The 27,122-nt window shown below is 45.8% G+C and overlaps 1 protein-coding gene across 7 annotated transcripts; it reads left to right on the forward strand.

Moving 5' to 3' along the window:
- The first annotated feature begins 1,759 nt into the window (after nucleotides 1-1,759).
- ADGRG5 (adhesion G protein-coupled receptor G5) lies at nucleotides 1,760-25,578 on the forward strand. 7 transcript variants are annotated; one of them, XM_083625234.1, is made up of 15 exons: nucleotides 1,761-2,294; nucleotides 2,479-2,565; nucleotides 3,940-4,064; nucleotides 9,474-9,612; nucleotides 10,420-10,552; nucleotides 11,389-11,536; nucleotides 13,580-13,714; nucleotides 15,041-15,157; nucleotides 16,537-16,579; nucleotides 17,222-17,331; nucleotides 17,583-17,704; nucleotides 18,913-19,181; nucleotides 21,383-21,482; nucleotides 23,081-23,355; nucleotides 23,460-25,578. In XM_083625234.1, the coding sequence occupies exons 4-15, from the start codon at nucleotides 9,552-9,554 to the stop codon at nucleotides 23,549-23,551; spliced, it is 1,605 nt and encodes a 534-aa protein (XP_083481360.1). In that variant the 5' UTR covers nucleotides 1,761-2,294; nucleotides 2,479-2,565; nucleotides 3,940-4,064; nucleotides 9,474-9,551; the 3' UTR covers nucleotides 23,552-25,578. The 7 variants fall into 7 exon arrangements, with proteins under 7 accessions (XP_083481364.1, XP_083481360.1, XP_083481359.1 ...); XM_083625233.1 differs by having other exon boundaries at nucleotides 9,497-9,612; XM_083625238.1 differs by lacking the exon at nucleotides 3,940-4,064 and having other exon boundaries at nucleotides 1,760-2,294.
- Nucleotides 25,579-27,122: the final 1,544 nt, after the last annotated feature.

Below are 27,122 nucleotides of genomic sequence, written 5' to 3' on the forward strand. Positions count from 1 at the left end.
AAACTTATAAATTTAAATCCATGTCCATCGCCTCCACAATGTATTATTTTTAGCAGAGTAAAACTTAAAGCGAAACAGTGTTTCTTACAGTGCCTTGACTGCAACAGTTTCAAAGTATCCAGTTCCAACTCAGAATGTTTCAAAACCTGAATTCAATGTATCCAAAGTTGCAAACTGGTGCTCATCCAGGCAGCTCCAGCACCAGAGATTCTTATTTATTTTATAATCCACTGGTGCCACAGAAGAAGGATATCAATGCACCCCGAATATAACCAGCAAAAGTCAATAGCTCAAAGTCTTTCACTCAGAAAACTGCTTTAACAGGGTGCCAGCATTTAGTTAACGCATAACTTTTTGTCTCCACTCCTCCTGCTCTTTGCTTAAAGTTCAGTATAGCGGGAGATGGGCTTCCTGCTTATCCTCACTCCGTTTTCAGCCAGATTTCAACTTTTTTTAAAAAAGTTTTAAAAGTTTCATAAAGTTCTCAAAAAGTTTCAGAAAGTTGACAAAAGTTTCAGAAAGTTTTCAATGTCCAAATTTACTCACGGGTTGTAGTTTCCAAAGTTCAGAAAAGTTGCAGGAAGAAAGGACAGCGCTGACCGGCAACAGCAACGCGGCTTCACTTCGCTGTTTGCGCAACGACCCACAGCGCCGCTACCCCCTCCGCGATCCGGAGCCCCTTACGGGGTCCCTTCAGCGTTTTGGGGGCTGCTTCTGGCGCCCGCCGGGTCCCGAGACCACAGGCTTCTGCCACCTGTGGTTTTCCTGAATGGGTCTCCGCTTCGCCGTAGCGGACGACCCGTTTACAGCGGAGCTCCCTTCTCCTTACTCGGAGAAGGCAGCCATTACCGGTCGCGCCGCCTCCGGAAGTCTAGCATCATCTCTTCCAATAGCAAACTTGGGTAGTGAGTACTGACAGGGATTGTAGCCAAAATTGGGCCACTGAGAAACAAGAGGGAGCTGTCAACATGCTTTGGGGGATTCTAGGTTTGGCAGAAGTACAAAAAATTAAAAACCTAGGAAGCAACACTTTCCCCACACCTCCAGAAAGCTGCCCAGAGAAGCCCAAGCATGCTCAGTAGCCATGGAATGTTGGCTGCTGGCTAGCAAAGTAAAATGGGGAGATCATTCTTGCCAGACCTCAGAAATGAGATTTTAAGAGGGGATCCGATATATGACTAGTGTTGTTGCACATCACCCCAATCTCTGAGCTGTGTGAAATTCCAGGGGTCCCAGGCGCTTACCCAGGGTTTAGTTTCCTCAGAATTAGGGACAGTGAAACCTGCAGTGTCTTCGTGATATATGGTTTATTTAGAATTGCCTTTTAATATATATGTATTACATATTTTATTAATTGTTTAAAAAGAAAAATGCAAACATAACAAAAAGAAAACAAAGAATCAGAAACTGTAAACCATAGAGTGTCACTGCGCTCTATGCACTCATTGCACTCTAAAGCACAGTTGCTTTTTCAAAAGCTGCAAAAATAGCTTAGCCAGCCCCCTGGAGCTAACATTTTTACCTTTTTCCATGTTTCCTCCTCAAACAATTCTTGCTGAGAGTGACAGAACATAATCAGCTTCTGTCATTCCCAAGGGGACTTGCTCCATTGTAATTCCAAGTGTAATTCCTAGCTGCTTTAGACTGTGGGCACCTCAAAGAGGTGGGCTCCGGATCCAATTCAGAGTCATGTTGTGCCCAGACTGAATCAGGCAAATCTGAGTTTGGCAGATTCTCCCCACCCTCATCTCTAGTTAAGCAACAATGTACACATGCAATATTAAAACCAGTTAATCTGTTCCCTAATATCAGAAACATCCCATTGCATTCCTCTTGAGAGGTGATATAGCCATTACAGATCAGGGAGAGAGAAAAAGCCTTTATTTTCTGTTTGACAAAGATCTCCCTATGCAGGTGCTGCTTTCAGATGCGTTCTTTGCTCTGCCTGTTTGCTGCATTTCCTCAACTTCCTCAACTGAACTTCTCCTTAGCTCTGCAGTCCTTTCACGGATATCTCGGTCATCTCCATCCCCTTCCTTCCCCCTTTAGCAGCCTTTGCTTGTCTGTGGTTTGCATTCTGGGAATGGACCTCAGATCACATCTCTCTGCAAGGTCCTGGAGCTGATGAAGTTATAGCCCAAGGGGAGTGGCTTGTCCAAAATTTGCTGCTGCTAAATCACATCCGAGGCCTCCGCCTTCACTTGCTTACAAGCTAGCAGAGGAAACAAGCCACATGCATTTTCCAGTGGTCTGAACAATTGAAAGCAGCAGCACACTCCGCAGAGTGTGGGTGAGTTGTCAACATTTGCCCTCCACACCCATTTTCAGCTCTGATAGATTTGAGTCTTTTTGCACAGTGATGTGTATTTTGATCAAGTGTTTGATGTAGAATTTCCTTTTCCTGCTTCAGGAAGCCATCTGTATAGGCCAGGAAATGGTTTTTTTTTTTAATGACATGCTAATGCACCTTACGGTGAGGCTGACATGGGAGAAGAACGCCACGCAAAAGAAACAAATTAAAATCATCGTGGTGGGACCTAACTCTCCTTGAGGACTCTGTTGGACGTAAGTGCTTTATCATGGCCAAATCAGGCCATCATATTCTCCGAGTGTCTTTCTACACCCTAGGCACTGCACTTTCTTTCTTTTTTAAGCAAGTCCCCGGCCCCCTTAGAAAGAAAGTTATGAAACAAAATGTGCAGGTACCATTTTAAGTCATTTCTGTGAAATGAACAGGCCAGCCTACTCCCCCCTCTGTTTGTAGCAAACAAGTGAAGTCAGAGCTGTGATTGATAAATTAAATGTTTGGTTCTGCTGTTTCGCCATCCCCTTTAATGCACTTTTCCTGCTTCTGTCTTATTTTCTAGGCAGAATTATCGTGTGAAAATACAATCATGGGAAAAACTTCACCATGACTGTATTCTCTCTGATTTTGCATTATGTCATCCTCCCATGGCAGTCATTTTGTGACTGGTGTGCCCCCCCCCCCCGAACTCTCTCAAAATTTAAGAAGTGCCCCCTGGTCCAAAATAGTTGGAAACCCCTGCTGTACTAATACTGGTCCCTAGTAAATCCATTTTCCTATTTTTGCTTTCGGGAAATATGTTCAGGTTCTCTTTTAGAAGTTGTGTTTGAGTGTCCTGGCATGTACGGGAATATTTCAGGTTTCAGCCTTGTTCCCGGTCTGGAGTTAACCCCCTGAGGTTGAGTGTGTGCGCATGCATCTTTGATTCACAGAGTTGAAAGGGATTCCAAATGTTATAGGTGGCTATCCAGCTTCTCCTTTAAAAATCCCTAACATCTGGAGGCATTATTTCCCACTCTTGAACATCTTATACCATCAGGAAATTCTTCCTAATGTTTAGCCCAAATACTCTTTCTTGTAATTTGTTCCATAGAATCATAGAATTGTAGAGTTGGGATGGATCCTCAGGGTCATCTAGTCTAACCCCTGGGATGCAGTAATCCATCTTAAGCATCCCTGACAGATGGCCATCCAACCTCTACTTAGAAACCTCCAATGAAGGAGAGCCGACCACCTTCTGAGGTAATCCACTCCACTGTTGAATGGCTCTTACTATCAGAAAACTCTTCCTGGTGTTTAGTCAGAATCTCCTTTCTTGTCATTTGAATCCATTGGTTCAGGCCCTCCCCTCTGGAGCAGGAGAAAAGAAGTTTGCTCCATCTTCCATGTGACATCCCTTCAGATAGTTGAAGATGGCAATCATATCACCTCTCAATCTCCTCTTTTCTACTTGGTTCTGGTCTTATTATTCTTTGGAGCAACAAATTTGCTTCATCATGTTGGCAAGAACCCTTCAGATGTGTGAAGATGGCTCTCATTTTGCCTCTTAATTGCCGCTTCACCAGGCTAAGCATAACCAACTCCTCCAACCTTTCCACATAGGCCTCCACAATTCTACTTTCTTTGCATCCCAGGTTTTTGGAGGTCTGGACCACTTCTGGCTTTTGAGGCCCCTAGCCATAATAAATGCAGCCACAGAAAACTGAAGGTACATTAAGGCAAAATAAGGCACACACACACAAAAGAAATAAAGGAAAAAGTGAGTCATAATTCTTTTCTTTTTTTAACAATTGAATTTCAAGTCTTTTTTCTGTGAAATGCAGTTATTAATGAGGAAAGCTCGCTTTCGTACAGCGTCACAGTTGAGGTTAAGCATATGACAAAATCTGTATCAGTTAACAAAAAAAATGTGGTTTTTTTTACTAGATTGCATCTCTTATTTGCTTAGATTTGCAGTTCTGAGCTGAGAATGTGTGTCACAATTTGATCTACTGTGGATAAAAGCAAGTTCTGGAACTTATCAAATGCCACAATGTCCCTTCCTAGCCCGAGTCCCTGCACCACGCTACTGTTGACTTCCTCATGTCATGTTTGTGGGCACCTTGATGCTAGAACATAGGCACACCACTGCCCACACAGGGACACAAAAATTCCATTGTGTAGATTGCTTACCTCCCACCCCCTTAGCATAACTGCATGCCCAGGCACAATATGTGCTTGATTGTTTAAGTATTAGGCTTATAGGCTGCTATATCCGAAGGCCCCAATTTGGTTTTCACACATTTATAAGCTTTCTTCTTTTGTTTTCTTTATCCTGCCCAAACCGGCTTCAAATGCCTTTTTTCAGGTCCCTTGCAATTTGGGTTTCCTCTGAATGGTTTAATTTGACGGACAGTGACTCTTCCAAGATCCTTTTCACCCAAGGCCTACAGTTTCTGGCTGGCCTTGTTGGCCAAGCCAAAAAATAAAGTCACCAACATCCAGGTTGCCAAGTCACTGTTGATATCAAGCCTTGTCAGAGGAATTTGGCCACCCTCCAGGTGCCCGGCTTGAATCCTTGTGACCTCCTGTCTGCGACTCCCGGCAGGATCAAGGGAGGTCTCCAATCGGCGATTCTTCCCAACGTGAAAGAAGAACACACCATTCCTCCCCCTCCTCTCCCAGGGAGGGGAAAGAGACAGACAGAAATATATCTTTATTTCTGTCTTTCCAGTAGTGCAGAGAAATCATGTCTGCACCCTCTCACATCAGCAGCCAGAGAGAGAATTACTCCACCCATGTACTTCCAGTACAGGGTCATGTGACACTCTGAGCTAACATCCGGTGCTCAGTGCACATAATAGACTGTCCCTGGTTCCCACGGTACAGTCTCATAACATCAACATCCTGTTTGGCTTTCCAGCCACCTGGAGCACTCAGCAGCATTGCTCCTTTTTCGTAACAACCTCCCCCAAAAGAATCAATGCGTGTTGCGGCAAGGAAAGCGTGATCCAGAGAAGAAAACAAACAGTTGTTATACACATAACACTCCCCTGTTGTTTCAGTTCCACCCTTGGAACTACCCGCCACTGGTTTCCCCAGTGTACCTCTCTGGTTGTCTGGCTTCCAAGGAATGAGTGCATCTGCATTACCTTGGCTAGCAACTCTCTGTTGTGTCTTTGTCTCTGACTTAGACACAGCTCCAACCTGTCCTCGGTTGTGTACAACAGCAACACATGCAACAGCTAAATTAGCATACTCTTCTGAGTACCTTTTGGGTGGTTCACCCTTTGTGACTCTCTCAGACCTGCGTATGAGGTGCTGATCCTCTCTGCTCACTGATTCTGTCTCAGGACTCTTAGGAGAACCAGTTCCAACAGTAAACAGTGGTTCAACCTTCACCTGTGAAGGTCTATCCATTGTGTGAGATTTCCTCTCAATGACTGTGACAACAGAGCTCTCTGAGCTATCACTGTCGCTCTCAGTACCACTGTACTCTGTGAAATCATCATCATCATCTGAATCGTCCTCTGTGGGAAATGTGTGTACTATTACTCTCTCCTTTTCAGGAGCACTCTCTAGAAATTTTGTGAGAATCACCTGACCAGATTCAGACAAAATTACTCTGTAGAGACCCTTTTCATATCCCACAAAAATGCCTCTGGCATTCTTTACTCCACCTGGAGCTTCTGTCCTCACATGAGACCCAAAAACCTTGAAATGGGCAACAGAAGGTTTTCTCTGGAACAGTTTCTCAAAAGGAGAACTTCCCAACTCTTTCGAAACCTTTCTCACCCACGCATGACAATACGACATGAGTGACTCCGCCCAGAACTCATGTGGCAGATGTGAACTAAGCAATTGCGCATTCATTCCCTTTTGCAATTCTTTGTTCATCCGTACACAGACACCCCTGTTCCACGCTTCCGCTGAAACAGCAATCTTGTGTCTGATCCCCTTCTTCTGCAGGAACCTCTGGAAATCCTGTAAAAGAAAAATCTGCTCCTTGTCTGTCAAAAGACAATCAATGTTAGCATCATGCATATCTTTAACTTTGTCACAAAACTCCTGAAACCTTTCCAAGGCTTCCTGTGGTTTTCTCAACACATAAACCCAGACAAAGTTAGAGAAATGATCCACACACACAAGATAAAATCTTGCATTGCCTCTAGATGGTTCTAGAGGACCAATCACATCAGCATACACCCGCTGAAACGCTCTGTCGACCCTGGCCACCTTCTTGGCGCTTGTTTTGGTCACACCTGCAGGAGAAATCATGTTAGACTCAGAATTACATTCCATGTAATCACTTTGGTCAAAGTCCAACAAATACAGTCCACCTTTCTGTCTGGCAGAAAGATATAACTCTCCATCTTTGAAGATCTTGCAGCTCTTATCATCATAGGACAGTTTCAGTCCTTTCTTTGCAATCTGCGAAACACTCAGCAGATTGAACTTCAATTCAGGAACCAAGTAAACATTGTGTATAGTCAGGTTCAGACTCTTAAGATACACAGTTCCAATCCCGGTCGCTTCCAGCTTCTGACCGTTGGCTTGTTCCACAGCGAAGCTTTGCTTCTTAAACGTCGAAAAGAGTCCTCTGTGTGGGGACATATGGACGGTGGCTCCAGTGTCAATAACAAATGAGTTCCCAACACCTGGCGTGGTTCCTTTCGCTATCAAAGCCTTTCCAGGTTTCACCGAAGACGTGGTATGACCTTTGCCTGCTGCCTCAGGCTTTGCTGAGCGGCCCTTCGCTCCTTTCGGCTGGCGTGGCTTCTTACAGTTCCGCTGAAGATGCCCAGCCTGTCCACAATTGTAGCATCGGACAACGTTCAAAGCTACAGCATCCTCTCCAGTAGCAACATCAGTGGGGGAATTAGAACTCCGTTCTTCCCTCCCCCTGTCCTTCACCTCCAGTGCAGCAAGCCTGTCGTGTTCATTCAAAACAACGGCAGTCACCCTCTCCGCGGTCAAATCGTTCGCGGGGAGGGAACCAAGCTGACTGGCAACGGTTTTGTAAGTCCGATTTAGGCTGTTGATCATCATGAAGCAAAACACTTCCTCCTGCAGACGGAAATTGCGTTCCACCATCTGTTGGCGCAGATATTTCATTTCCGTCAGGTGCGCTTGAACATCTCCATCAGGCGCAAGCCTCAGATTGGTCAGCTTCTCAAAATACAACAACGCTGAAGAGCCAGCATCTCTCTGGTGTGTTCTACGCAGCGTTTCCCAAATCTCACGCGCATATTCCAAATCCTGAATATGCACAAGTTGATCATCCGAGACACACAGAATTATAGCCGTCCTGGCCTTCACATTCTGTGATTCCCAACCTCGGGTTGGTGCTTGAGGGATGGGGTTCTCAATCACCCCAAAAATCCTCTGATTCTGCAGCAGGGCCTTCATCTTTACAGACCAAGATGAATAATTGTCATTAGTCAGGGGAGGCGGGTAAGGCAAGGCTCCCCCCTTCTTGGGATCCATTTTGAATCCAAGTCTCAGCTCTTCACCCTCGAGCTAGTAAAATCCCAAAAGCTCCTTTCTGAGCTGTTTTTCTGCCTCTCTCTCAGGCAGGCAATCTCCAAGCTGTCTCAAAGTCAAAACAACTTTCGCTTTCCCGGCTCTGACTGAGCCAGCCCCAGGTGTCAGTAGTTTTCCACTGCCCTGACTGTCGTTGCTTAGCAACTGTGCATACCTCTTCGTTATCTCACCACAAAAATCTGTGGTATGCAAGCCTTTACTCTCAGAGCTGTTTTGCCAAACGCAGCTCTCGTGAACCAGAGAATAAATCAATCTGCATTCACACTTTTAGCCCGATATTCAGCATACCTTTTTGGGGCTCCGTTGCTTTGAAAACACCCCCTCTTGGTGTCCTTCCGTCTGTTCAGCTTCTGGCTGCAATGCAGACGTTATCTTCTTTCCTTGGTGCAGAGGATGGCACACGATCCATCAACCTCTCACCTCTCATGCTGATTCCCATGGATCAGATAACCAGCAGCTTCTGCTACCATATGTTGATATCAAGCCTTGTCAGAGGAATTTGGCCACCCTCCAGGTGCCCGGCTTGAATCCTTGTGACCTCCTGTCTGCGACTCCCGGCAGGATCAAGGGAGGTCTCCAATCGGCGATTCTTCCCAACGTGAAAGAAGAACACACCATTCCTCCCCCTCCTCTCCCAGGGAGGGGAAAGAGACAGACAGAAATATATCTACATGTCTTTATTTCTGTCTTTCCAGTAGTGCAGAGAAATCATGTCTGCACCCTCTCACATCAGCAGCCAGAGAGAGAATTACTCCACCCATGTACTTCCAGTACAGGGTCATGTGACACTCTGAGCTAACATCCGGTGCTCAGTGCACATAATAGACTGTCCCTGGTTCCCACGGTACAGTCTCATAACATCAACATCCTGTTTGGCTTTCCAGCCACCTGGAGCACTCAGCAGCATTGCTCCTTTTTCGTAACAGTCACCCAGCTTTTCCTGAGGCAAAGACCTGGGAGACTAGGAGTGGGCTATGTTGGGCACCATCCCCCTAAGGTGCACAGGATGCTCTCAGGCAGGAAGTGTCCAGCACTCTGAAGAGGCAAGACCAGTAGAGAGGAAGGTTTCCAGTTTAGCCATGTGTGGCTAGGGCTTTCCATATTTGCCATGCAGCTGCCAAACAGCCCCCATCCTTCCTTCCAGCTTCAGAGCTGCTTGAATGATCCTTCTCTCCTCTGTGGCTTCAGAGTCAGGAGGCAGGTTGGCCACTTTCCCCTCTTACTAGGTGACGGCACCATCCTCGCCATGGCAAGCGAATTTGTTGAAGGTCGCTTTTTAACTCCAGCAGCAGCCTTTAAACTTTTCAGATGCGGGGTCCACTGGTAGCCCAAACATGCATTTGCAGACCCAGTTTTTAATTTTTTCGCCATATATTTGAAGGGTGGTATTTCTGCTCCCCCATGAGGTTCCTTGGATCAGTTGTGGGAGCAAAGAACGCTACTGGTTCATGGCTGAGAGCAAGTTCAGACATAGCAGGTAGCTCCAGCAGCAGGAGTCAAAGTGGCTTTTTGCTGGGTGCATCAACAAAATGTTATTTGTTTTAATGCAGCCCAGATGCGTCTGGAAAGGGGGTTTCTTCTTCTTCTTGTCTTGCAGCTCCCAAATACACAAATGTGCCTGTAACCTTACTCTACCTCATTTCAGTTTCTTCTTCACATTGTAAACAGCTCCCAGCCATTTGTGGTGTTTGGGGACCTGCGCTACATTTCCGGCAATACAGAGATGGGCACAGGATTTTGCCTTTTTCTCTTTGCATGTGCAGCTTTTATGGACCAGATACCAGGTAGGAAAGATGTCTTATTAGGGGCGAGGAGGTGGGCAGTCCTGATTTCCTAAGAGGGAGTTGTGCGCCAGGGGTGCCACACTTCATTTTTTCCATATGGCATAGCCATCAAATTAACATCCTTCTGTATTTTCCTCGTGGTTCTCCCATGAGGAAAGGTTATAGCTTTGGGGACTTTTAAGTTCAGAGAAAAGGGGAGTAAGAGGCAACATGATAGGAGTGTATAAGATGATGCATAGAGAAAGGGGAGAGTGGGAAGTTTTTCCTCCCTCTCTCATCACACTTCAACCTGTGGACATCCAATGAAACTGATTGTTGAAAAAGGACACAGAAAAGGAAGTCCTTCACATAGTGCACAGTTAAACTCACTCCCAGAGGATGCAGGGATGGCCACAAATTTGGCTGGCTTTAAAAGAGGATGAGACAAATTAATGGAGAAGCCTATCAATGGCTACTAGCCATGATGGCTATGCTCTGCCTCTGAATAGCAGTTTCTGGAAACCACAGGAGGAGAGAGGGCGCTTGTGCTCAGATCCTGCTTACAGGTTTTCCACAGGCATCTGGTTGGCCACTGTGAGAACAGGATGCTGGACTAAGTGGGGCATTGGCCTGATCCAGCAGGTTCTTCTTATGTCCTTATGGAATCCTAAATTTTCCAAGGTCCACACTTATGTGTCCCTTCTCCCTGTGCATGGTGTAGGACTCATTTGTGTTGTTGCTGGAGGTGATGTGGAGGTGATGTTCATGGTGGGAGTACGTGCTGTTTCCTCTACACTGACGGCCTGTCTTTCCCTCACTGTTGCTAAGGGGCAGCACCCAGCGGGAAAGCAACCAGGCTACCCTTGGATCTTGGCGCGAAGAGTGATGTGGAGAAAGCCATGAGAATATTTGAGAGGCACCAGAAAGAAGGATGTGTCTCTGAAAGGAAGGAGCTGAGGAGGTAAGTTCCAATCTCAGATACAGATGTTTCTTTCCCTCAGCAAATGCTGTACCTGAACATTAGATTCCGCAGTGGGAAAGTCCTAACTCCACCCAGACACAGCTCAGGCCCCATCTGCATGATACATTAAAAGCAGTATTGTACCACAGTCATGACTCCCCCCAGAGAATCCTGGGTATTGTAGTTTGTTAAGAATGCTGAGAATGTTAAAGGTAAAGGGACCCCTGACCATTAGGTCCAGTCGTGGCCGACTCGGGGGTTGCGGCACTCATCTTGCTTTATTGGCCGAGGGAGTCGGCGTACAGCTTCCGGGTCATGTGGCCAGCATGACTAAGCTGCTTCTGAAAAACCAGAGCAGTGCACGGAAATGCCGTTTACCTTCCTGCTGGAGCGGTACCTATTTATCTACTTGCACTTTGACGTGCTTTCGAACTTCTAGGTTGGTAGGAGCAGGGACCGACGAATGGGAGCTCACCCCGTCACAGGGATTCAAGCCGCCGACCTTCTGATCGGCAAGTCCTAGGCTCTGTGGTTTAACCCACAGCGAAACCTGCGTCCCATATTAGGCCATCTCTATTCCTCTCAGACAGCTACAATTTCCAAAGTGCCCTGAGAAGAAATGGGGTTGGGGGTTAAACAACTCTGAGGAGGAGGTAAAACATGACCAGCACCTTAAACTCTTTTGAGGAAAGGTGTGAGAGGAATGTTATGAGATAAGTATGTAAATAATCCTCCCAATCTGTGCCAGCATCCATTGAGGCCCTTGGCAGCTCTGTGTTTCCAAGTGCAACCCTTAAGCATTTACACGCTTTCTCTCAACAATTCTCCACTTTCAGAGCCAAAGAAAATTTGGAGAAGACCCTGCTGCAAACCAGTCTGCTGACAGAGAATCTCACTGTTGTGCATGACAATATTCAAACATTAATATTCAGGATAAATCTTAGCGATTTCAGAGGACTGAATATCAGCAGCGACAGCTTAATGGTTAGTATTTTCCCGCTATCTTCACACCCTGCTGCTGATTCTTGCTACCTAGAATGAATACCCAGCAGAGACACACAGAGTGGTAGACATGCTTTGAAAATGCACCAAGTTTTGACCGGGACTGTGAACCCACTAACCCACCTGTAGCGCAAAGACACAGTTTTTCCTCAATCCAGACTCAAGCATGCTCACCCTCAGTGTGTAATCCTGCTTCCCACAGTGTTAGGTGTGGTTATGTGATACATGCTTGAAAATCCTCCCCTTGGTTAGGTTGTCCCTGTCTTTCCCTCCCTGCACATCCCCCAGGCGGAGAAGGAAGAAGGAAGTGGCGATTGCGATCTTGGTATATGTCTCCAATGTCTCTGGGCAGGTGTGGATGGGCTCCCATTGCTGGAACCACCTATATTTGTGTTCAAATGACTGATTTTAAGGAAAGAGGTGGTGTCAGGACTAGCCCAGGACATTTTGCTGCTAGAGGCAAAAGCCCCTGCACAGTCCCCCACCTCCTGCTCCTTGCTACCGCTGCTGGGTGCTCAACACTGCTGCTCAGTGCGTACCACTTCCTGCTCCTCGAATCTGGCAGCACACTCATGGACAGCAGTGGCCTCCTCCTCTACTCACTCCCAGTGGTGTAGCATGGGTTGCCAGCCGCCAAGGCTGTGCAGGGGTGGGGACAGTGGGTGGGAGAAAAATGTGGGATGTAAATGCAATTTTTTAAAAAATGCATCGGAAGGTGGTGGACTCTCCTTCCTTGGAGGGAAATGGACAGAGTACTCATGTGCATTCAACTGCCAAACGGCGTCCGCATGACCCAAGAGATCACAGCCATATAGATAAGAAAAGAAGAGACATTCCGTTGTCTGGAAAGGTCACTTCCTGGTTTGCATGGAGAAGCTGTTTTAACAGAGCCTAGTGATGGAAGCGCACAGCTGTATTGAGGCCGCTCCCGGGGGTTGAAATTTTGCACCCCTTAACAATTTTGTGCCTGGAGCAACCACCCCTGTGCCCCCCTTGCTACACCACTGCTCCTTCCTTCCTTCGAACTCTACATTTCTATGATTCTGCTCTATTAATATTCTCCTACATTATTTTCCATTGTCCTGGCTGGCTTCCTTTCTGCATGGCTCTTGGTATGCTGGGAATGCGAATATGTTCACAAAACCATGCAGAGAAGAACTTCAGCGAAAGGTCAAAGGTGGCCCCGTTTGCTTTCAGTTGGATGCCATTCCCAACCGCGGAGAACATTGTCTGGCTTTGACAGCCTCCAAACAGATTGCTTTTAAGAATATTTGAGCAAGTGATTTGCTCTGGGCTTTTCTTCAAATGCTCCTTTTGGAAGTGAAATGAGAACCCGGTGATGTGTTCCTATTATTTCACAGCTTCCCTTCATGTACGTTCCTTGCTCATTGGATGATGACCCTCCAGTATGACTGCTCTGTCACTTTTTCATTAACCTGGCCCCCAGAATGCAGTCCTGGGTAGTTGTGTCCTGCAGATCAGGTTCAAGAATGTGGACAAGTAGCCTCAGTTTGCAATTAATTAATTAATGGAAAGGGGCCTCATTACATGATCCTCACAGCAACATGCAACAAGAAAAATAGATGGCTGCTTTTTAAATTTTATTTTATCCATAGATATTCCTTGGGAGGCAGTCGACTCTCCTGCATTGGAAGTTTTTAAACAGAGGTTGGATGGCCATATGTCAGGAATTCTTTAGCTGTGATTCCTGCATTGTGGGGGGTTAGATGACCCTAGATGACCCTCAGGGCGCCTTCCAACTCTGCAATTTTATGATTCTATCAGTTGTGATGGGTTTCTACCAGTTATTGAACACTTATTTGCCCAGGCATTCCTTGGTCTTCCATGCTAGTTCTAACAAGCCCCAGTTCCTGTAGTTACAAATTTCTGTTTTTATTGTTCTTACTATTTATTGCAAACTGTTTTGACATTATTATTATCTTTTAAATGGAGGGTGGCATATAAATGCTTTTGAATGAAAAACAACGCCTTCCAATGTGTACATGTCTATTTCGCCCTGAGCAGCGCAATACCTCGGCGAAGAACCAAACCCGACATGCCATGCATTTCCCCGCTGAGCTAGCGAAGAGAGCTCAGGGCACAGCTTCAAAGGAGATGCGGCTCACCTGTATTTACCTGAAAACCTCTTGCTTCTTCCAGGTAGGCACTCATTGGAACTTGAGGTTTGGTTAATGGGGTGACGGAGGTGGAGACTGGGCCCAGACAGTGGCCATGTACACTCCGAAAAGGGTCATAGGAAAGCCAGCCTAATTTGTGCTACACTGCGGACATCCACACTTACTGTTTGCCTTGCTCTTTCCAGGCACAGGTTCATGCTTAAAAACTCTGTGTCTGAGCAGGGTTTTCTTGTTTTTTGTTTCACCCCCAGCTTTCCCCTCAAAAACCCACTCTTTAAAGCTTGTGAGACCTGATTGAGCTTTAAAGAGTGGATTTTCATGGGGGAAACTCTGGGGCAATAAAACTCTGCTGAAACATGGAACTTTTCAGCTCAGACGGTGCCTACAAAGAGTGGAGGAAAGGTAAGCCAATTCATGTGACTCTTTCTGGCTCATTTTAATGACTCTCTTATCTTACATAGCCTTGCCTCTGACCTCTCCTTGTCTACCCTCGGCATCTGAAGATCACCTGCTCTGTCACTGTATTCTCTGGCGCCCTACAAATCCTATCAGCACCCGTCAACACAGCTGTGGTCCCGAGTGTCTTGGGGAGGGCTTCCCTGTTGACTCCATCCTTTCTCCCTTGCTGGCTCTTACACAATGTCAACTCTCTCTCTTTTTTAATCCTTTACATCTCTTCTCAAAAGCCCCCTTCCCTCAGAAACTTGGGTGCAACTACTGTCGCCATGCCTTGCTGTGACTAAGGTGGCGTATTCATTGTACCTTCACAGCATATTCAAAGCACATTCTCTTCCCTCAGAGAATTCTGGGCACTGTAGTTAACCCTTCTAACAAACTGCAGTGCCCAGAATTCTCTGAGGGAAAAGAATGTGCTTTAAAGGTTTACAGACAGTGACTGTTTTATGCACCTCCAATTGACACCCAACCACCAATATGTGGGTCCTTTTGGACCTGGAAGAGGGCAGAATGGGTGGCCTCATGAGCGTATGTACAAAGCCTAGGTTTACTTGAATACCATGGCAGCCATCACAAATGAGCCCCCCTGTTCACCACTGCATTGATTTCCTCACACTTCCTTTGTTGTCTCCCTGACACAGATTCCCAGCGGCTTTCCTCCCTTTTCATCTTTTCCATCTGTAAAGGACAGGGGTGGGGAAAGCCAGGTCTGTTGGCAGCAACCACCTTGAGGTGCCTGGAGTAACTTAAAGCAGTTGTTCCCAATGGAATGGACTGCTCTGCTGCTGATCAGCTCTACTGGCTGAACAGGGGGGGAATTGTGAGGAGGGTTGCTTAAAGACTCCCTCCCCAGTGATCCCATGCCAAGTCTTTTTTGCTTTTTATCTTGTAGGACAGAAAGAACCACTCCTTGCTGAATGATGACATCTTAGGGGCCACCTTTGGGAATATCAGTGTTACTCAACTCAGTCAACCAGTGGAGATCAGGTTTTGGCACAACCGCACACTGGTGAGTTGTGCTGTGGCCACAGCTGTCACCCAGTAAGCGTTTATCCTGTGCTGGACTAGTCAGTGTGGTGCCCTCCAGGTTTTGGAATCACAGTCCAGCTGGCGCTATGCTGTGTTTATTGTATGTGTATGTTTTTAATAAAACACATATGGTGTTTTTAATTCTATCAATGTTTTTTTTTTAATGATAAAAAGGGTGGGGTATTTTTTTTTGCTATTCTTATTTATCTGTGAGCTGCCTTGAATCCCTGTCAGGGGAAAAGGTGGGTTATAAATAAATTAACAACAACAGCAACGACAACTCCCTGCAATGCAGGAATCACATTTGTCAGACTCCGCCTCCCATCAGTCCCAATAGCCAATCGGCAGGTATGATGAGAATTTTAGGCCAACAGTGCATGGGAGACACTCTATTAGCTGCCCCTGCCTTCCTCTTACAAGTTACTGAGAGAATAAAGCAAAGCTATTCTGCAAAAAGCAGTTGGGAGGGCAGTGAGGCTGCAGCTCCAACACTGCAGCAAAGCAGAGGGGAACCTTCAGCCAGGCTTCCCCACTTGGCCTGTGAGGCTGTTTTGACCCTGCCATGCCCACTTACCCTGTACCTGACATCAAATGTGGGGCAGCTAAAGATGTGGCTGGCCTAAAAGGGGGATTTGAAGGCACCAACAACTGGGGGGGGGGGGCTGCAAAGCCCTGTGCACAGCATAACATGCCTGATCCCCAAAGCTATATTGTTCCACCATACAAGACAGGCTAATTCAGGGAGATGTAGCTATATTCTGCGCCCACAGTCAGAGGCAGCTGACTCTGGATTCCAGAGGCTGGAAACTGCTCTTGTTCTCAGGTCCTGCTTGTGGACTTCTTCTAGGCACCTGGTTCATCACTATAAGAACAGGGTGCTGGACTAGATGGGCTACTGGCCTGATCCAGCAGGCTCCTTATGTTCCAGTGTTCATTTACCTGGATGATCAAGCCATGATCTCCAGTTGCGCTTCACCATTAGTGTTGTATTTCTGTAAATTCTCTAGTCCTTATATTTTTTGAGGAGGGGCAGTTTTGCAGAGGAAGCCCTACTGCAGAGGGAGGCACATGCTTCTGGTTTCTCCCTTTTTACATTCCAATGCAGGACACGAGGGACACAGGAGGAAACTTAAGTCGGTTGCTGTGCAAAGCACAGGCCATGGTTGTGCATCCCTATATTTTAGCTGTGAAGTGGGGGCAATGATCATCATCATCATTAGCACTGTCTGACTGAGAAGGGCAGGGATTGTGTTGCCGGGCATCACCACCTGCCTGACAAGCACTCTTCTGTTGCACTGAAGGAATTCTGCCCTAGAGGTAGGAAAGCGTTTTCATCAACTTGTCTCTGTTTCATTCTAGGCCAATGCCAGTGTGGCCTGTGTTTTTTGGCTGGAAGGAACAGGTAAGGCCAGAATTTGCCTCTTATTCATCCTCTTCCCTTCCTATTTCCACGCCAGTGGTTTACAAACTAACAAAAGCAGCATACAAGCAAGGGAAAGGAACAAATGCAAGTATTTTTTAAAAAATAAGCTGTGATACTGTTGCTGTGAGAATCCTGAATGTAACAGTTCACAGGACTAGAGGCATCTGCCTTATTGAGGACCAAATTAGAGGAGACTCCGTTCACACAATTAGCCAATGTGTGAATGGTTTTTTTTTTAAAAAACAACAACGTGGGGAGATGAAGGTGGGGCACTTTAATCCTTTGCCCCTTGCACTGACCCTGATTTGGATTTAACCCCCCCCCCAATTGTTTTGGAAGGAAACCTCTCATTTGAGCCAGTGGAAACGCCCTCTTTCCCCAATGCAAATAGCAGGCATGGGGTGCCTGACCTCTGAATTAGGACCACAGTAGGGGACAAAGCCCTCCTCTCCTTTCTGCTAGGGTCCTTCTATGGATCCTACACACATGTGCCCCTCCTTTGCTGCCTGCTTTAAAAAAAAAGTATGCATGCAATTGCTTGTTGTGTCAGTGGCCCCTTGACTAGTTTGGCCCTTGTTCCTGCTGCTTTCTGAGTGTGGTTGGGTATCTCCCCTTTGGCAGAAGAGGGCAGCATGGGGAACTGGAGCCAGGAAGGCTGCACAACTAACATCAGCTGGGAGGGCATGGTTCTGTGCCAGTGCAACCACCTCACCTACTTTGCTGTCCTTGTGGTAAGTGCGGGGCTCCCTTGTGGCCCAGGTCCTCTCTCAGGGTCCACATCCTCTCTCTGGGCTGCAACACTTCAGGCAGCTGATGTGGGGTTGGTGGGGGAGCAGAGACAGGCTCCTAGGACTGAACTTTCCTCCATGAAAAAATGTCTCTTGCACTTAGAAAACTAGCCTGTTGGGGAGAATACATATTCATTTCATCTGAATTCCTTCTGTTTTCGTCTTTGCATCCTCTTCCTTCTCTGCTCATTTAGCAAATCTCCCCAACCACTCTGAATGAATCTCTGCTGGCTCCTCTGACCTATATCACCAAAATAGGCTGCAGTATCTCTGCTTTTGCATGCCTGCTCACTATCTTTTTCTACATTTTATCCCGGTAAGTACAGTGCTCCTTCAGTCAATACCTAAGAAACTTGCTTCCTGCATTAAAGGCAGGCAATATTTTTTTAAAATAAGATCTGATAGTGGTTTAGGAGTGCATTTTGGTTCCTGTGGTATAAACGCTTCTGTCAAATATGTAGTGCAGGTTTTTGAAACATTGCAAATACCTGCAGCACCTGTCTGACCTGACGCAAGAGGGGATGACTGTGCAGACCATGAGTAATGGTCGCTCCTTCAAGCCTCTGAAAAACTATTGCCTGCTTCCAGCCCCAGACTATGAAGAATAAAATGATAGTTGTTTGGGGTTCTTCCATGCCGGTTTTGGTAGTGTGGGATTTCCTAGCTGTTTTGAAAACTTCAGCATCTCTTCATTAAATGATTCTGTAAGCAAATTTATGGAAACGTGATTTCTCTTTGAAAATATTCTCCCAGCCTCTGCTTGCCACTAGGAGTAGCTGTTGCTCCATTGAAAGTATCTGCATAACATTGTACACATAATTTGTTGTTGGCATCGGTCTGTCTCCAGAGTCAGTGGAGTGCGCCTCTGGGGGTGAAGTCAAACTGCTGAGTTAGCAGCACTGAAGTGTTCTCCCTGGGGCACAAGCCTAGGCAATGTGTATGGAGGTCCTGGGATGCCCAGATGACAAGACCCCCCTGTTGGCTTCACTGATGCAGTCCAAAGGAAAGCAGAGCAATACATTTGGCACCAGCTTGGTTGCAGGAGTTGCTGGAAGGAGACATACAAGGCGCCATCCAACCATCTTAGGGACTCCACTCTAGATTTGTGTAGATGGTTCCCCTCATATACATGCAAACACTCTCTTTTTAAAATTTTTGTTTATTACATTTATATCCCACCCTTCCTTCCTTGATCAATACCTGGTCTGCAGATTCCCCTTTCTGTATTTAACTCACCCCATGAGATCTAGTAACTTGACCTTTTTTAAAAAACTGAAATCCTTACAATTGTAAGACTGCAATCATATGCACACGTACCCGAGAGTAGGTCTCATTGAACTCAATGGGATTTGCTCCTCAGGAGATACACATCGCATTCTGCTGTAAAGGATGCAAAGATCTCATGCCTAAAGCCACTTCCACAGCCTTGAGATCCCATTAAGTACTAGAAAGAGTATACCAGCACAGTGTCTGCCCTGTCTTTTACTGAGTCAGCAAAACTCTCCATTTTAATACCTTTTGCAGGAAAATCCAGCATGATTCCACAACAAAGATCCACATGAACCTTCTGGGAGCCCTCTTCCTTCTCAATGTTTCTTTTCTGGGCAGCAGTTTCCCAGCATCAGCCAGCTCTTCATGGTTGTGCACAGCCGCAGCCGCTTTCCTCCATTACTCTCTGCTCTGCTGCCTGACCTGGATGGCCATCGAAGGCTTCCACCTCTACCTGCTCGTGATCCGAGTCTACAACTCATACATCATGCGCTACCTCCTTAAACTGTGTTCAGTTGGCTGGGGTGAGGATCAATATGATTTCCCCCCATTATATCTTTTTAATAACCATCTCTGGTATGCTTACAATAGCAAACGAAACATTAAAACAGCAATGTGTGCAGACTTCCCCCATAATATACACCAGGCTTCCTCAACCCTCCAGATGTTTTGAGACTACAATTCACATCATCCCTAACCACTGGTCCTGCTAGCTAGGGATCATGGGAGTTGTAGGACAAAAACATCTGGAGGGCTGAGGTTGAGGAAGCCTGATATACACACTTGTATTTGCCTACTTTGGTTGGAGAACTGGATCACAAAATTCAAAGAAGTGCAAATTTCAAAGTCTTGCTGTGTTTCAGCTTGTGCATTGCTTCAGGAAGTGTGAATTAGGTAGGTTTACAGAAAAATGAGAACCTATGAATTTCTTCCCTGTGCTTCCCTGAAGGTAAAATGTGGGCATGACCTTCTGCTTTGCATTTGACTGAAGTGTCTAGGCCTGCACTAGGCAGCCCCTTTCTTGTTTAAGGTGGCAGCTTGAGGATGGAAATCTATGCCACACCTACAAGGAAGATTCAGCATTTTACCTTAGAATACACTTTTTGAATGCCTTTTATCCTAAAACACACTTAAAAAGAGAGAAAACAACAACCACATTTTAACCTCAAGTATGGATTTTGGTGTATTGTTTGAGCCAAGAACTGCCTAATAAAATTCAGAGAAGTGCGAAAACTGAGGGATAACTGTGTATTAGTCTGGAAAGTCTGGATCAGGTTGGCTGAGTTAACTCCGTCATTCTTGGTTTATCCAGAGATACTCTGGCATATAACTCCTCCATCCCAGTGGCGTAGCGTGGGGGGTGCAGGGGGGGCCGGCTGCACCGGGCGCAACATCTGGGGGTTAGGGTTAGGGGGCGCAAATCCACGGGTTAGGGGGCGCAAATTACTTGCCTTGCCCCGGGTGCTGACAACCCACGCTACGCCACTGCTCCATCCTGACTTAGCTGGCACCCAGCTGGCTGAGCTGAGCCTAGCAGATCTTAAGCCGGAACAATTTCCAACCCTGCTACAACGTACAATGTTGCCAGATTCTCCACAGCAGTCTTCAAAATTCATCAGATGATGACCTGAGCCACAGACTAGATTTAGTGAACACTCACATCAAAGTGCTCTCTAAATTGATAGCTGTAGTCTTTTATATACTAACCTTTCATGTTCTTCCACATCTGTTTAATGCTCCTAACCCTTCTTTTAGATTATTTTAGTTTCTTTTAGATTCTTATCGCCTTTTACATATACCTTCTGTTTTAATACTTTTTAGCTTTCAACAACAACAACAACAACAACAACAACAACAACAACAACAACAACAATAATAATAATAATAATAATAATAATTTATTATTTATACCCCGCCCATCCGACTGAGCCTCCCCAGACACTCTGGGCGGCTTCCAATTGAGTGTTAAAAACAATACAGCATTAAATATTAAAAACGTCCCTAAACAGGGCTGCCTTCAAATGTCTTTTAAAGAGAAGATAGCTGCTTCTTTTATTCACATCTGAAGGGAGGGCGTTCCACAGCGTGGGCACCACTACCGAGAAGGCCCTCTGTCTGGTTCCCTGTAACCTCAGTTCTCACAGTGAGGGAACTGCCAGAAGGCCCTCGGAGCTGGATCTCAGTTTTACAGATTTGACATTTGACAGATTCTAAATGACTGTATCCCACCCTACTTATGCAGGTCTATGACCATAATAAATATTTGATTGACTGAGCCGGCATAAGCGTTCTGTGGGTGTAGCAGGGGCCTGACCAGGGGGGTGGGAGACTTAGGCTGGATCCTAAGCCCATTCATCTTGGCCACATGACCTGGCAACCCCATGTAAGTTAAACCAGCAGAAAGGGTGGTGTAACCCAAACACTATTTTCAAGGCTTGTTTCCTCCACCCAGCATTAGCCCTGCTGCTGAGCAGAGTTTGGATCTGGTGTAACTTTAGGCTGATTTAACTTACATTGGCCTTGAGCATCTTTTGTGGCTTCAGACATTGAAATGACATTATTTATTCTGGACGTAGGCTGTGTGGCAGGTGATCTGGATAGGTTTGAGCTCTGTAGAACATGCAATGAGTGTACCTTTTATCTTGTATGTGTGGTTGTGCTTAGGACCGCAATGCTCGTGAATCTTCTTTGTGCCTTTACCACTGTGCATTCTTGGATCCAACAGGGTTCCCTGGCTTAGCAGTGGTGATCATCTTCCTGAGCAACAGCCAAATTTATGGCCATTATGGTATCAAAACCAGCTCTGCTCACCGCAACAGTACCATGTGAGTTTCGGGGGGGGGGCAGACCAATGGTCTTGGTAGCAAATTATTTCATCATGTGGGTATTGTTGATTTATGTAGTGCCATCAGTGAGTGGGACTCTTTATTAAAGGGGTCAGCAAACTTTTTCTGCAGGGGGCTGGTCCACTGTCCCTCAGACCTTGTGGGGGGGGCAGACTGTATTTTGAAAAAAAATATATGAACGAATTCCTATGCCCCACAAATAACCCAGAGATGCATTTTAAATAAAAGCACATATTCTTCTCATGTAAAAACACCAGGCAGGCCCCACAAATAACGCAGAGGTGCATTTTAAATAAAAGGGCACATTCCACTCATGTGAAAACACGCTGATTCCCTGACCGTCCCCGGGCTGGATTTAGAAGGCGATTGGGCCGGATCCAGCCCCTGGGCCCTAGTTTGCCTACCCATGCTTTATTTAGTAACATCAGGTTTCTGCCTCACAAAGCTTACAATCTGAGAGGAAGTGATGAGGAGAGGGAAGGGAGAAGCAAAAGTGATGGAATTCACTTTTAGCAGTCTTATCCTACTTGGGGGTTTCCAGATGTTTAGGCTGCTATCAGTCCCAGCCACATATCTAGTGGGGAAATGCAGTTATGGGCACTTAGGCTTAGTTTCACTTCCAGTGCCTCTGTGGTGTCCCTCCCCTGCTGCTCTGCCCCCCTCCAAAACTCCAGGTTCAGGAGGAGGGCTGGAGCTCATCTGCACTTTAGAGCCTCTCTCAGCACCTACCACAGTTGTGCTGTTGTTGCAATATGTGTCTGAACCCACTTGGGTGCCCAAGCACTTGGGGGGTAATCACCCCCCAAGAGCTTTGGGGTCTTTTGCTGGAGTTATGACGTCCATCCTTTTATGAATATGTGTCTGCTGTTGACTCTATGCCCACAAGAAGGTCTTACAAACAAAGGAATAAAGAAAGAATGAATGAAAGTGACAGAATACATAAGTGCTGCTTGTGATGGCAAAATTGCAATTTAAGCAGGCAGCAGATTGCACAGCAACATGCACATACCTTGATCTAAAGAGTGGAAAAATCCCTAACCATTTTCAATGTGGGCCTGGCAATTTTGCCAGAGAACCCATACTAATAGTAAGTTAAGCAATAGTGTTTTGTTTTGTTTTGTTTGTGTGTGTGTGTGTGTGTGTGTGTAGAGAGAGAGAGTGAGCAAGAGAGAGAAGAGGATACCTGTCCTTGAGCATGTGTGTGTTTGTTCCTTGTGTGCGCTGAATAAAGATCCTAATTCGAACTAGGAGAGCCATGATAGCCAGCTAACTACTGAAAATATGGAGCCTCCCCCCATCTTCCATTCTACAACATTGTTGCGGCATCCCTTATGGTGCCCCTGAGGCTCTGTGCCCAGTTGTGACTGAAACGGCTGCACTCCCCTAAATCTGCTTCTTCTCAGCCCTACCTGGAGATACTGGGGTTTGAACACAGGAGCTTCTGCACTGTGGCCTCCTCCTGTGAGGGCTGTGGGAAGCGTTGGAGCTAATCTCCTCTTGTATTCTCTCCCCCCCCACCCATATGAAAAGAAGAAAGAGAATCTGGAAGTGTCTCACTGAGTTCTCTCCTCCTGCAGGTGCTGGATCACTTCTCCCACAGTGCATTACTTCAACCTGATTTACTGCAGTGGCACCATAGTCTTCAATATGGTTGTCTTGACCTTGGTGGTTTGGAGGCTCAGGCAGCTCCGAGCCAGTCCTCGGCAGCGGAAAGAGCATTCCTGTAAGGACATGGTGACAGTTCTTGGGCTGACATGCCTCCTGGGTGCCACCTGGGCGTCGGTTTTCTTCTCCTTCGGGGTGCTCTCGGTCCCACAGATCTTCCTGTTCACTGTCCTCAACTCACTTCAAGGTTTGTGAGCTCAGCATGTTGCTGGGAGCCAATGCTTCTCTCCCTTAACACTTTCCAATTTGCAGCCCCTCCAAGCCTACTGAAGCTGCTCTCTTTGCTCACAGGGCTTTTCATCTGCCTCTGGTACTGCACCTTGAGGTCCCATTCGCAGGACAACATCTCAACGGGCTCTCGTTTATCTCGTTCATCTCAGTGACTGCAGCATCGCATGACTGGCGAAGCCTTGGAACAAAAGGATGCCCAAATTCTGGAAATTTAGTGGGTGTTGTCTTCCAAAAGGGAATCTTCATAGGAGGAGGAAGGAAGGCAAGTATATGCATGTGGTCTAAATCAGGGATTGGGAATCTGTTGCCCTCTAGATGTTGTTGGACTCCAACTCCCATAAGCCTCAGCCAGCATGGCCAATGTCAAGGATGATGGAACTTGTAGCCCAGAAACAGAGAGCCAGAGTGGTGTAGTGGTCAGTGTGCTGGACAAGGACCTGGGAGAACCGGGGTTCAAATCTTCACTCAGTCATGAAGCTCACTGGGTGACCGTGGGCTTAGCCTACCTCACAGGGTTGTTGTGAGAAGAAAATGGGGAGGAGAAGTAAGTGCACGACCTTGAACTTCTTGCAGGAAAGGTGAGATAAATACATAATCAATCGATAAATACCTGGAGGGTCACAGTTTCTCAATCCCTGATCTAAATCCTACATAGCTGCAGGGGAATCTTGTCTTGGCCCTCACTGTCAGCTGAAGAATTCAGACTCAAAGCTTGGTTTCCACCAAAGAAACTTAAATCAGGGTGGTACAAAATCAAGGCAACAGTTGAAAGGTACAGTAGGTATGCAAAAGGATTAGAAATATGGCTATGCACATGCTTAAGGTGTTGATCCAACAAGTGACATGGCCCCTGCCCCAAGTTTTTGAAGGACGGGGTGGGCACAGTCTTTAGCATGGCAAACAGGTGGAGTCTCAAGACCAGGCAAGCAAACAGGCATTCCTCTGGGTGGCTTGAGCCCATGGGGCAGAAATGACACATCTCTGGTTTAGTGGATGAAGCAGCAGAGGGTCAGGTACAAATCCATCCCCATCCACACTGTGAAAGTAAAAGGATGGTCATTGCATACAGCTGTTATAAGACACCAATCTGCAGGCACACCATCTCTGCTTCATGACCTTTTTCCTCTTCACCCCTCTCTGAACTGCAATGAACCTATGCACAAATGTCATCTTTTCCAGCAACACAAACTTATTTGCAGAGTGTTGGGGTTGTCTCATGAGTCTGGGCCATTGCACAGGCAAGATGCATCAGAGTCACTGAAGCTTTTCCTATCCTCAGAGCTCATTCCTGTAAATTTCTTACCCAATGACGTTAGTGTTGACATTGTTGAATACATGCTCCAGTGTGCTGGCAGGAAATGTCAAATGGCAGAAAGACGAGATTTTGAAGGCTGATACTCCGCAACCTGGTATGGGGTGCTACTGAAAAATGGTCAACACAGAAAAAACAGTGTTTGTTTGCTGAATCCCATATTGCACTCACCACATCAGACTTCCACCCTCCAACTTGTAGCATGCTTCTCTCTCTTTGTCCTACCTGTATGTAGGATTTGCAGACAGGCAGCATCCTTATATAGGACTGGAGAGGGTGGCAAGCCTGAGGCCACCTTGGGAGTTCACAGCAAAGGTGAGATCTGAATGAAGGACATCCTCATTTGCAGCCTGGAGAGCCTGGTCTGACTCTGTATAAGGCAGATTCCTATGTTCCTATAGGAAAGATTTGCCACGATTGCCAAAAAGTAAACCATCTAGCTGAAGGCTGCACTGCAGATAATGTGTAGACTTCAACTTCTGTGCCTACTGTGAGCTGGGCAGTTTTCTTATCTCTGCTTACTTTTATATCCGACTTGACTTCCTTTCGTTCCTTGTCTGCTCTATTAGTGATATCAGCAAAAATGTTCTCACTTCAAACTTCCAGTAAAGCAAAACAATTGCTATGTAAGCTAATTTAAAAGAACAAACCTATTTTAGCAACTTCTTGAAATCTTCTTACAATTTTTGTAATCTTCCAGTATATTTGAGGAAGTAACTCTCATGCTCATTGTGTGCCAACTATTGTATAAATGTTTTGCACTTTGTACAATGTTCATAGCACCAATGGCACAGATGTTCAAGGTGACTCTCCTGATATGCATTTCAGAAAAATAAAGTGATGCCGCTGGCATATGTTTCAAATGATTATTTTGTGTTCTGATTTCCACAATATTACCAATGCTTAACACATAGCAAAATGTAAAAGGGAACAAATTCCAGTTTGCAAAATGGATGGAATGGAGAAAGAAAGAAAGAAAGAAAGAAAGAAAGGAAGGAAGGAAGGAAGGAAGGAAGGAAGGAAGGAAGAATAAAAAGAGGATCTACAGTATGTTCAGAGGATGGGAGTGGTCAGGTAGAAAGAGGGGGAAAGACCTGGTTATTCAGTGATCCACCACTCTCTCTGTCCCCCACAGGGAGGGTGGGTTGGGCAACTCACTTCTGACTGAGAGGAAACCACCACCTGCCAACTACACATGGTGGATTCCTGGAATTGTGGAGTTAGCAGCTGGGGCTCCCATCAGAAAGAAGAAGTCAAGTCTCCAGCAGGGCAAAATGTGGCTGCCATGCTTGGACTACACATCCATTCCACTCCCTGGAACTCAGACCCACTGAACACTTTATCACTCCACCTTCCAGGCTGTTATTTGCAGTGGGCAGAGAGAAGCTGAGTGTGATTTCATTGTGCCAGGCATTCACTACAGCAGCTTTCTCCAGCTTGGTGCCCGCCAAATGTTTTGGACTTCAACTCCACCCCCCCAGCCCCCAGCCAGCACAGCTGTGTTCCTGTCAGCTCCCCAACCACCGTGGAAGTATAATGACTCTTCCTCTGAAAAGGAAGTCCCAGAAGGTTGCTCTCTCTGTGTTGTTATCATTGTTATAATTTACATTTATTCATCATTTTTCACAAGAAGATGTCTCAAAGCAGCTAGCACAGCCATAAAATACAAAGCAACTTAAAGATCAGTTACCAAAGCAATTTGACAATCCACTGCCCACTGGTCTTAAATCCATGCTAATTTTCCTGAAAGTGGAAGTCTGGCCTGAGCAAAAGTCTGGGATCTCAGCTGTACCTTCAGATGAAGCCCTGTCCAGTAGCAGAATCTTACTTGCCTGCCTCATTCCACAGACCACTAAGTGGGTAAATATAATTCCTCTTTGGTTTTGTCTTGCATGTCCTCTCACTTCTCTCTCTTTTTTTTATAAGATATTTATTAAAGTTTTCAATATTAATACAATAAGAAAAAATCAAAAAGAAAAAAAGAAAAATAACAATAATACAAAAATAACAATAATTAAAAACACATAAACTTTCCATAACTTATTTTCCATTAACTTATTTCCCAGACCTCCTCCTACCTCCCTTTTTTGTATTCCAATTCAAATTGTTAATTCAACAAATCCTTATCAATAAATTTTAACCTGCTTCTTTTTAATTCAACAAATCCTTATGTTCCAGTTCAAATTGTTGATTCATCAAGTCCTTATCACCAAGACCTTAGTTTTACCATATTTTTCTTTATATAACCCGCTTTTTAACTTTATCCAAGCTTAATTCTCATCCAAACCTATATAACAGTGCTTATTCTTAAAACATTTCCCTAAGGTCGAAAGAAGGTTCCCTTCCACAAATTTCCAGTTCTCCTAGAAATAAGACCAAAAAAAAAAAAAAAATTGAACAGAAAAGCAACT

The sequence above is a fragment of the Podarcis filfolensis genome, assembly GCF_964270895.1.
Source record: "Podarcis filfolensis genome assembly, chromosome: 8".
Lineage (NCBI taxonomy): Eukaryota > Metazoa > Chordata > Lepidosauria > Squamata > Lacertidae > Podarcis > Podarcis filfolensis.